Here is a 12,311-nt window from a genome sequence, read left to right as displayed (position 1 = left end):
GGGCAGAGCATCGCCCCCTGGTGGGCAGAGCATCGCCCCTGGTGGGCGTGCCGGGTGGATCCTGGTCGGGCGGATCCTGGTCGGGCGCATGCGGGAGTCTGTCTGACTGTCTCTCCCCGTTTCCAGCTTCAGAAAAATACAAAAAAAAGGTAGTAAAAATTATAAAACTCTTAGAAGAAAACTCAGAAGTAAATCTCTGTGACTTGAGCTAGGCAAAGCTTTCTTAAATATGACCAAAAAAATTAGCAACAAAAGAAAAAATAGTTTGGACTTCATTAAAATTAAAAACATTTGGGCTTCAAAGGACACCAACAAGAGTGTGAAAAGACAGCCCACAGAATGGGAGAAAATATTTGCAAATCATATATCTGAGAAGAGATTTGTATCTAGGATACACAAAGAGCTCTTAAAACAATAATAAAAATACAATTTATATTATAGTAAAAAGACAACCCAATTACAAATGGGTAAAGGGTCTGTATAGACATTTCTCCAAAGAAGATATACAAATGGCTGATAAGCACATGAAAAGATGCTCACCATCATCAGCCATCAGGGAAAAGCACATCAAAACCACAATTTTTTTTTTCTTTTTTCTGAAGCTAGAAACGGAGAGAGACAGTCAGACAGACTCCCGCATGCGCCCGACCAGGATCCACCCAGCACGCCCACCAGGGGGCGACGCTCTGCCCACCAGGGGGCGATGCTCTGCCCCTCCGGGGCGTCGCTCTGCCGCGACCAGAGCCACTCCAGCACCTGGGGCAGAGGCCAAGGAGCCATCCCCAGCGCCCGGGCCATCTTTGCTCCAATGGAGCCTTGGCTGCGGGAGGGGAAGAGAGAGACAGAGAGGAAGGAGAGGGGGGAGGGGTGGAGAAGCAGATGGGCGCTTCTCCTGTGTGCCCTGGCCGGGAATCGAACCCAGGACTTCTGCACGCCAGGCCAACGCTCTACCACTGAGCCAACTGTCCAGGGCCAAAACCACGATTTGATATTAGTTCACACCCACTAGGATGGTGATAATCAAAAAGACAGATAATAACAAGGATTGGTGAGGATGTGGAGAAACTGGGAAACCTTATACACTGTTGATTAGAATGTAAAATAGTATAGCCACTTTGGAATACAGTCGGGCAGCTACATAGTTAACACACCACTCAGTAATTCCTCTCCTAAGTATATACCCAAAAGAAATGAAAACATGTCCACACAAAAACTTGGGCAAGAATGTTCATAGCAGCATTATTCATAATAGCCCAAAAAGTAGAAGCAGTCCAAATGTCAATTAACTGATGAGTGAATAAGTAAAATGTGGTAAATCCATATATACTATAGAATATTATTCAACTATGAAAAGGAATAAAGTATTGATACCTCCACAACATGGATGAACTTTGAAAACATTAAGTGGAAGAAGCAAATCACAAATGATCACTTACTGTGTGTTTTGATTTATATGAAATGTCCATAACAGACAACTCTACAGAGACAGAAATTAGATTAGTAGTTGCTTAGTGCTGGGAGGATGGAGAGTGACTACTAATGGGTACAGGGTTTCTTTTGGAGTGATAAATGTTCTAAAATTGACTGTGGTGATGGTTATACATATTTTTGAATATACTAAATACCACTGAATTTTACCCTTTAAAAGAGCATAACATACAATATGCAAATTATATCTCAATATCTTATTATATTAAGAGGGAAAGTACTTAAAACAGTACCTCATGCTTTACAACTGTTCTACATATATTAGCTAATACTATTAATCAATGGGATCAAAGCATCTCTTAAGAGATTACCTGCTCTAACCTTTTTATGTTACAGATGAAGAGCCTGTGGGGCCCCAATCCAAGTTTCCATGACTAGCAGGTAGAGGTCTGTACTGAACTAGGTATTTCCTCTAGTTTCAATCAGCATGTTCTCTGGGACCTCAGAGTTCTCTTTCAATAATCTGAAAAATTGTCCTTAGGTCAAAAGTTCCCATGTCTGAGAAAAACTCATGCCAAGTCAGTTCTCCAAAGTTAAGACAGGATCTGTTTTAAAAATAGAGACAGAACTCTTTTTCGAAATTCTTGTAAGGAAGTCTGGGGCGGGGGTAAAGTTTACATGAATAAGTTACAATGCAAGCACTTCTTTAAAATATATTTTAAGGTTTCAGGGAAAGGGAAACAGACAAGGCTCCAGACCTGTGTGTGGGATGGGCGTAGCAGCTTACAGAGAGGCTCCCATGACCGTACTGAAAGGAATCTACTGCTTAAAGCCAATTCACATCCTTAAAAGGCCATGAGGAGAAATTAAACTTAGGAGGAACATTTTAAGACTGCTGTTATAAAACCGTGGGCCATGTAACTGATAAATAATGGCAGTGAGGGTGGGGAGCAAAGGAGAGTTCTTTGAACTTGTCATCCCACACAGAGAACAGCATCTCTCCAGAGAGTGTCCATATCTTTCCGATTTCAGACCCCGGGAGGTGTGAGGGTGAAAAGGCTAGATGGAGAGGCTTGAAGAAGAGAACAAGATGGAGAAGATGAGATGGCACAGCCCGATTCTCCCCAGCCAGGCTGAAAGTGCCAGGAAAAGCTTCCGTGCACAGGGATTAAAGAATGAGGGAAAACCCAGAGATGCCTGCAATGGTGGGAACAAAGGCAAGAAGGTAAAAATCTACAAGACTTCCTTCTTCTCCACCCCCTGGAAAGAAGCCTGTCACAAAAGCACCTGGTCCTATCTGGGTCCAACTGATCTTCTTGGCACATATCTTCCATCTTCCAAATGAGCCAGATGAGCTCACTGACCCCTATGACTAGCCCCCCGGTCCTGGGCCACACCACCCACCCTGGCTGTGGCTCCTGCCTGCCTCTGTTGGAATCTCCCCAAAGCTCTACACTTTCCTTTCTAACTTTAGCAACAAAGAAGTCGTGAAAGTGAATAAGGGGATTCAAAAGAAATGAATTCAGTACATTTTAAAAAATTATGTAATATAGGAATTCTCTTCTGTATCACATTCAATTCATTCACTTGTCAAATACTGAGCCTCAATTCTGGGCCAGGCACTAGCTGGGTACTGGGGGAAAGTTAAAAAGAGAGTATCTACTGGGAAAGATGAAAAAATAAACACTCTGCTACAGGTATACAGGTTGCCAAAAGACCCTAGAGCAGGGGTCGGGAACCTATGGCTCGTGAGCCAGATGTGGCTCTTTTGATAGCTGCATCTGGCTCGCAGAGAAATCTTTAATAAAAATAATAATAACGTTAAAAATATAAAACATTCTCATGTATTACAATCCATTCATTTCCTACCACTCATGTTCATGGTTGCGGGTGGCTGGAGCCAATCATAGCTGTCCTCCGGGACACCACCAAATTTTTACTGGATAATGCATAACGTACACGGGTCATTGTATGGCTCTCATGGAATTACATTTTAAAATATGTGGTGTTCATGGTTCTCTCAGCCAAAAAGGTTCCGGACCCCTGACCTAGAGGGTCTCTTATCCCCAAGGGGGGAGGGAAAGCAGAAGGCGTTTCAGAGAAATAGGTGCCTTTGACACATCATAAAGCCTGAGTTCTATATAAAAATGTGGAGTGGGTGTGTGGGGGAAGAAGGTGAAAGAAAGCTAAGGACAGAGCATTGGCAAAAGTACCTAGCATGGGAAAACAGGAAACACTTCTGAGAATATCAAGAAAACTGGACATGGGGCCCAAGTCAAAGGAGCTAAACAATGCACCATGGAAAAAGGCATCAGCAGATTTCTGCACCTGCTCCAGAGAAACTGCCAAGCTATGACTGCCACGATGCCCAGGAGAACATCGCACGCCCTGTGTATGAGAATGCAGGCTATGACTGCCATGATGCCCAGGAGAACACTGTATGCCCTGTGTATGAGAATGCAAGAGGGGATGCTTTCTAACAGTTAAAAAATTTTTAAATTTACTGATTTTAGAGAGAGAAGAGGAGAGGGAGATAGAGAAGAGGAGGGGGAGAGGGAGGGAGAGAGGAGGTAAAGGGAAGAGGGAGGAAAAGAGGGGGGAGAGAGAGGTTGATTTGTTCTTCCACTTATTCATGCATTTACTGGTTGAGTTTTATATGTGCCCTGACCAGGGATATGCAACCTTGGCATATTAGGTCGACACTCTAACCAACTGAGCTACCCAGCCAGGGCTATTTCTAACAGTTTTAAGCTCAGCAACAATGGGGAAGACATAAAAGCCATAAAATGTGCGTGGCTTTATTCCAATGACATAGGGATAGTACACATAATCACCCTGTGAAGTATAGGGTGGTTTACAAAAGGATAAATGCTCATTGTTCAGAGAGGACAGATCAGACGGCTTTTTATAAAGTTTTTTAAAAATCACAGAGGAATAAAAAGATATGGGAGAGAAAGAAAAAGGGAAAGTACATTGGGGACTATTTAATCCAACTGTGAACTCCTGAGGCACAGCCAGTAGGTTCAAACAACCCACTGTTTGCATATTATATGTGCGACTTTTTAAAATGTCCACAAACACAAAACCAGACTAACTCATTCTCTCCCCACTTACTGGCCTTAATCCCAAAATACTGTGAGTCAATGACTGAATAATTTATTTTCTATTTTGTTCTTCTGTTAAAATTATTCTGGCTGAGTGCCCCACCTCAGAGCATCTGCTACACCCTGCACTTAATGGTAGCGTTGTGAGGGTCTACGTTATTAACAGCTGCTGATCCGAGGAGACGATGAAATACAGTTCCTGGGTCTAATTCTATTAGTTCCCTCTTGAATATATATTTTTTTCTTCCTTCTATAGAGAAATACTTCTTTCTTTGTCACACAAGGTAAGTCATTTTTCCAGTTTTAATCCCCCCTTACAATAATACTAAAATCAACTCACTGTAACAATAATGCCTTTTGCAGGAAAAGAACTATAACTAAACCATTTCAGTATAATCATTAGCTTATGTGGCGTTCACTGACTTCCAGAGGAGAAAAGCACTCAAAAACTCTTCTTATACAGTATTAGAGAATACAAAAACAAAAGGAGAAGCCAGACGAAGATGCCTGCCACCAGGAAGAGAATGAGAAGATCACACAAAGTTACATTCCCAATGCTGCGATATTATACTAAACTCAGTCAGTCGATAAATATTTGTGGCCCTGGTTTTAGGTGTTTGAGATACATCACTAACAAAAACAAAGGTCCTAGCTTTCATGCTGGAGAGGGGAAGAGGGAGCAGAATTTGGAAAAGATAGACAATAAACAATAGACATATGAAGTAAATTATATAGTGCAAATTACACAGTAAGAAGATAAGTGTTCTAAAAAAAGAGGAGAAAAAGTAAAGAAGGGCCAGTAATGAAGGGGCTTTGGGGGACAAGAATAATCTGAAAAAAGATGATCGGTGTAGGCCTCAACTGGAAGTACAGAGACTTGAACTTGAAATGTGGTGGGAAGTGGCCATCTGGGAGTCACACAACAGCTTTACAAGCAACTCTGCCTCCTCCTGACTTGGTTTCTCCATTTTTAGCAGTGAAATATTGATTCTCTTCAAATAAAGGTGTTATTTACATTGAGACAGTAGTCACTATTTTAAGTAACATTTTAGTTATTTAGTCATTTAGGACAGTGTGGAGGGCAATGGACAGAAGCACAAGAATGGTGTTGCATTTATCAAAAAAAAAAAAATATTCTAAAAGAAGATCATCTTCCAGGCACTATATGTGGAAATAAAGTTAATATTTTCCAAACTCCACCTGGGACATAAAAACTAGGAGCATAAAATCTTACAAACTGTGCAAATACCTATTTAATCAGTGTTACTGCCTCATCTGTTCTTCTGTATTCTTTTTTAATGTAAACATTGTCCAAGCTGATGTCATCTATTTTATAGATCATGGGATCCTGAAAGGCAAGAACTAGTCTACCTAACAATTTTTAAATGTCTGCAAGATGTCATACTTGCAGATATTAACGAATACTAGTCAAATGTAAGTAGAAGTATCTCTTTTTTTCCTTACAACATGAACGTACTTTTCTTTCTAACTCAAAAACCTCAAAACATTTAACAAAAGTTTCAGACACATTCAAAGCCCCTTCGGAGTAGACAAGCAGTGCAGCGTGATGCAGGCAAACTCAAAGCACAGGCTTTGGAAAGAACCTGCCTGGGTTTTGGGACTCAGCCCATTAGCAATGCAACTTTGGGTAAATCATTTGACATCTCCAAACTGGCGTTGCTTCACCTGGGGAAACTTGAAAAATAATACCTGTCCCTAAGCTTTTGTGTAAATGAGCTAATGAATGCAGAAGGATCTGGCATCATGCCTGACTCATAAAAGGCATTAAATAAATGTTAGTTTTCTCTTTGCCAAATCACCACCCCCACCCCTCGCAACCTCAACACACACACACACACACACACACACACACACACTTCTCATCAGTGAGTAAGTAAATGTCTTGCTTTAAACTACACGCAGAGCATAAGAGAAAGCCAAGTTCTCCTCACTGCATCCCAGAAGCCTGGCAGCCTCTCAGCTGTGGAATTCCTGGTTATTTCCTTTCTCAAGGAGGAGATACTATTCTGGCTTGACAGAGCCTTTCCTGACATACTATCAGAATTCTCTAAGGTTCTTATCGCGGCTAACGAATAACAATGCAGAGACTATGGGGGTGAGTAATCACTCTCTCCTAGCTAAAAACTTCCTTTATTGACTTCTCTAACTTCCCGTCAGTATTTTGCTGCCAAATCAACTGCCTGTTCTAGGCACCTATTTAAAGTAATTCTCTTGAAGCTTAAAAACACATGTAGCCTTCCTTCCACAGTAAATCACACTAACCTCAATTACTAGACACTAACACTAGTAGCCTATTAGAATATTAGTAAAATTAAATTGTTCACATTTCTATTTCCTTCCTTAACCTTTGAAATGAAAACAGGAATAAAGAAAGATACATTTAAGCTATTCTTTCTACAAGATAATGTAGATGACAGCAATATTATGTCAATGCAGTTTATTTAGTGTCTAGAGTAATAATATTATCTACTCTTCATTAAAAGAGAAACTGAAAGCCAGGCAGTGAGAGCTCACTCTTATGGCTTATGGTTAACAGTGTCATGTTTTCTATGACATGGCAGTCTTGTATCGCTGTCAGAGCCCAAGCACATAGCAGTGCCTAGAACATGACTGGCTGTCAGTAAATTTTCACTAAATGAAATAAATAAATCCCATTTGGTTTTATTCTGGGGACCAACGTATGACCTTTAATTCCCAGAAAAGAAAATACACAAGCCCATTACATGTGAACCACATATCTTCACACCCAGAATCAAAAACTCTCATTCCCAAAGAGTAGAGAGAACAACTTCTTTTTGAGGCAATTCTGCTTACTTAGCACATTATTGCCCCGTCCAGTTTTCCTTCTTTTGTTTTTGTAAGGAGGGTAACTGTATAAAAACAGAATCTTTGTTGCTTAGTAATTCATCCGTTCCAGCTGCTTGTGTTCTGTTCCCAATCAAAATTCTGTTTTCAGCCTCATCGTTTTTATAAGAAGTTTAGTGAACTGGCCAGGCTTGCTCCTTCCTCCACCTCTGCAGATGCTGGGCCCCTGTTCCCATGATGCCTCTTTTTGTAACTATCTTGGGGTTATGTATGATTGTGCCATGTACAACCCATCAGTGTCCATTCATAAAGTGCTCACTGATTAACAGAGCACCACCCCTCACCCCAGTTCCCAAACCCTCTAGCTTCAAGTCAGGACAGGGTTACCCCAAAGTCAGAGAGGGTAGCTGGAGAGGGCTCTGAGGGACAGAAGCCCGGAGAAAGTCACAAAGGTGTAGGTGGGTACATGTAGGTAGACAGGAAAATATTTTTTTAGAGATAAAAGCATATAGGAAACTTGATCACTTATTACTATTAGTTCAGTTTAAAGCATGTCATTAACCACAGCAATTTTCACTAATTCTTGTGTTCTTTTCCATTCCACATACTTGTCTACCCCTTTCCCATAGCTATTTCTCTTACTTCTGTTTCTCCAAAAAGGATAATAAACAACTTCCTAGCCACTCATCATCATAAACCCTGACATGTTAAATTACCCCCTGCTCAGTTTATACACCACATCAGGCCCATAAAACTCTGTCTTCATCAGTAACGCCCCTCACACAAAGTTCTCACTTCCCCTTTTCCCTGCTGGGAAGGGCACCTTCTAAAGGAGCAACTGGGCCATACCCACCACCGTCCTTCTGTGCAAGAGGTGCATCTCCCGTTCCAGGACGTGAGAGAGACTGCTTACCTGGAAGGCAGTTGCACTCAAAAGTGAAGTCACCCGTCTGCCGGCAGGTGCCTCCATTGACACAGGGGGAGGGTGCACAGGGCATGTAGAGGCTGTCACAGTGCTGGCCTGTGAAGCCCTGGGGGCACTGGCACTGATAGGAACCCGGCAGGTTGAGGCAGGTACCACCATGCTGGCACTGTCCTGGAATGTCACACTCATTGACGTCAGTCTCACATTTCTTCCCTGTGAAGCCTGCGAGGCACTTGCAGGAGAACTGGTTGGACACAGTGGTACAGGTGCTGCCATTCGCACAGGGATGAGACAGGCAGGCATCAGTCCACTGGCAGTGGTTACCTGGGGGAAGGAAAATAGATCTCAGCACTGCTCACAAAAATGGGAGCTGGCCCCGTCCTCACCACTCCACGTCTCCCACCCAACAGGTGATCTCCAGTAGTTACTGCATGGAGAATTCCTAAGCTCTCTGAACAAATAAAATGTATTCATCTTTTCCATAATATATAGTCACACATAGACCTCTTCGAAGATACAAACACGTCAATACTTCTTCTATTTCCTTTAAACACAACACACATGCACACCTATTCTGGGAAACATTTTATTAATTGTGAGGCTGCTATCAATATTGCTTGATGTGTCTGAAGAGGATGAAGAGTCCCTGGTTCCTTGTTTATGAAAACTAGACAGAACTAGAAGCTGTCATGAGACTAAAAGTCTAGAGAGGTAACTCCTGTGGACTCTCTCTGGTAGGAAAGTTCCAGAAGAAGCAAGAAGGCTCTAATATGCTCGACACTAAGGCATGACTACAGGAAGCAGAGTAGAGAAAGGTAGAAAGGAAAAAAAAAACACACCCATGCTGGTATTCAACTTGGTATTCATGTGGCTTTGTGCTGTCATTAGCTTAAGCTTTTGTTACAAACTAAAGATATGAGAGTCCCCGGAATCCGTAACACTCCAAGTAGCTGTCAAAGTAAACATCCAAATCTTTGGCCCCACTGGGAAGCAAATGACAGTAGTGACAGCTTTTGTAAAAGAGAGAACAAGGTAACACTGAGCACATAGAACTGCTCTCTGCCCATCAGGAATGTCAAACCCAAGGGGGAGGTGCACTAAAACTTGGGCACAACACATACATCTAAGCAGAAAGAAAATGAAAAAAACTGCTATTTTTCTTCCTACTTTCTCTTCATTCCACTGAGTGCTACTTACCTACAGTGGAAAGGAGATTAATGGTTACTTTTGACAACCATGTGTATCAGTGTTGGCCTATAACTGAAATAGGTCCCTGAACTTGGTTTTCTACAAATGTTACATAGTAAAAGCATTAACATCCTGCCTCTGTTTCTTCATCTAAGAGGGTATATCAGCTTCTAAAGTCAGACTGGGAAGGATATAAGTCTACCATCAAACCAAGAGGGTGAACTTGACGTGGGACTGACAAAAGTGGCAAATGTGCAAAGATGATCAGACATGGCAACATCAAGAAGAAACCCTTCTAATGGCAAAGGGAGAAGTTTTAATTTGGGGATCATTTCAGAGTAACATTTTAATTATAAAAAAAGGCATTACTGCCATTTCACCCAGTCAGGATTAAACTCTTCTAAATGGGCATGGCCTCCCTTTGCCTGTGGAACAAAACAGCTCAAAACTAATAATCAGGAAAGATTTATTCTCTCAAAGACTCCCAGCACTGATGTATCACAGTCACAACAAAGATAACGGACCACCCCTACTGTTATCTACACTAGTGGTCCCCAACCTTTTTTGGGCCACAGACCGGTTTAATGTCAGAAAATATTTTCACAGACCAGCCTTTAGGGTGGGACGGGTAAATGTATCACGTGACCGAGACAAGCATCAAGAGTGAGTCTTAGACGGATGTAACAGAGGGAATCTGGTCATTTTTAAAAAATAAAACATCATTCAGACTTAAATATAAATAAAACAGAAATAATGTAAGTTATTTATTCTTTCTCTGCAGATCGGTACCAAATGGCCCATGGACCGGTACCAGTCCGCAGCCTGGGGGTTGGGGACCACTGATCCACACCTACCAACACCCTTTAATGAAAAATCAATAGAGCAAAAGTTCCAAACCAAATGATCCAATCTCATTTTCTAAGTGTGTTTTTTATTTTTTCCTGATTATATTTACAGGATTATTGGTGCTGTGGGGAACAAAATGGTGACTGGTTCTCCTTTTCTCATCCAACTTAATAAACACTCCTGATTCATTCTGAATAAAGCTCAGTGCTACTTTTGAAGAACCCATAATCTACTCAGATGAGAGATGTAAAAAATGAATTACAATGAATTGTGACACATAAAATAATAGAGCACAGAGACTAACTGCCTAAAGAAATAATGAAAGGGCCAGTGAGCCAGAGTTTTAAGTAACATTGGGTAATCACCAAGTATAGGAAAAGGTATTCCCAGCAAAGGAGTGTGCAACAGCACAGAGGCAACAGGAAAGTGTGACATTTTCAGGAAATGATGAGAATGACGGCATGACTGGAGCTCAACGCTTGTGGGAAGGTGAGGCTATAAAAAGGTGTAAGGGCTAGACTGTGAAGGGCTAGGGAAGCCATGTAAAACAGTTTGCAATTTTCCCAGTGGCTGATGGGAAGTCATAAGGCATTGTAAGCAGGTGAGTTTATGAGAGGATTTGCATTTACAATGAAAGCTATGGTAATCTGACAGGTGAACAAATGGGAAGGTGGTAAAGGCAAGGAGACCAGTTAGGAAATGACTGCAGAAGTCCAGGTGAGAGATGACTGGGAGAGTAATTGCAGGGCAGGAGAGTAAATGGAGAGGAGCAGACAGGTCAGAGGTAACTCAGAGGGTGATTGATTGGGTGCTGAGTCTAACGGAGTTAAGGATGAGGGAAAGTTTCTAGTCTGAAGTACTACTTGGAGTGTATCACAATTTATATTACCATGTTGAGTCTGAGGTACCTGTTGAATTTCCAAGGATAATAGGCAATACATAGTTAACAACATGAGTCTGAATGTCAGGGTTAGGATGAAGCAAAAAAGATGACTATCAGAGTCAATAGCAACTGATGAAGACAAAGACAATTAAAGCAATCAGAGATCACGAGATTCCCAGGGAAAAGCTGGAAGACTTAAAAGAGGCCTCAAAACAAAATTTCAAGGAACACAAAAATGCAATGGACAAGGACAAGGCAATGCAGAAGCAAAAGGAACAATTGGAGTTCAGAAAGTCATAACAGCCAATGCCCTGAATGTCCAGGGAGAGAATATTTCAAGAAGCAAGTGATTAACAGCTTTTCTTCCGGTGACAGTGAAGTGATCCTGATCCCCAAGCCTGACTTGTATACTTTCAGCAGTCCAATACCTCTGAATATTTGACTCTTTTTTCTTCCTCCTCTTTTAAAACTCTCAAAAGGAAGCTAAAAATAGTTGTTTAGAACATTCCAGTTCCTTACCATAATATTAAGTATGTACCAGAGTTGGGGAACCCTTAAGAACCAGATGTCAAGATCTAAAAGATGCTAAATAAAGAGACATACTGAGAATAGTAAAGTGTGGGCCAGAGTCCCATTTGATACCTGTAAAACCAACTTGGCAGGTGCACTCATAGTTATCCTGGCTGAGCACATGACAGGTGCCTCCATTTAGACAGGAGGGAGATGTATAGCAGGGGTGAGTGGTTGAGTACTGGCAGTCCTCGCCTGTGAACCCCAGAGCACACTGGCATGTGGCTTTCCCCAGCATGGCCTGGGCCACACACGTGCCTCCATTCTGGCAGCGGTTCTTCTCACAGGGGTCTCGATGTTGACAATATTCTCCCAAGAAGCCCTCTGGACACCTGTGTGGAAAAGAGAGGAATCCATAAGAACATTTGCCATCTTGCAGTCCAGAAACATACAAGATGATGCAGTCAAGAAAAGACTAGATTGTGGACTGAGAGCCCGGAAGGTACAGCTGTATAACTGCCTTGCTTTAAGAGCAGAAGTGTTTAGAGAACTTAATTAACCACATACTCCATTGTCCTTTTGAGTCTAGGCTGGTGACAGA

At 41.8% G+C, this 12,311-nt stretch overlaps 1 protein-coding gene across 1 annotated transcript in view; it reads right to left on the bottom strand.

Moving 5' to 3' along the window:
• NOTCH2 (notch receptor 2) overlaps window positions 1-12,311 on the bottom strand; it is a 185,005-nt gene that overhangs the window by 91,302 nt on the left and 81,392 nt on the right. Inside the window, exons 3-4 of the mRNA XM_066377289.1 lie at window positions 11,843-12,102; window positions 8,272-8,607 (exon numbers count right to left, since the gene is read on the bottom strand). Of these exons, the coding sequence (XP_066233386.1) occupies window positions 8,272-8,607; window positions 11,843-12,102 (596 nt within the window). The remainder of the gene's footprint in view (window positions 1-8,271; window positions 8,608-11,842; window positions 12,103-12,311) is intronic.

Source organism: Saccopteryx leptura, chromosome 3, assembly GCF_036850995.1.
Source record: "Saccopteryx leptura isolate mSacLep1 chromosome 3, mSacLep1_pri_phased_curated, whole genome shotgun sequence".
Classification (NCBI taxonomy): domain Eukaryota; kingdom Metazoa; phylum Chordata; class Mammalia; order Chiroptera; family Emballonuridae; genus Saccopteryx; species Saccopteryx leptura.
Note: the sequence above shows the minus strand (reverse complement) of the source record. Positions and strands in the feature narration are given on the sequence as shown.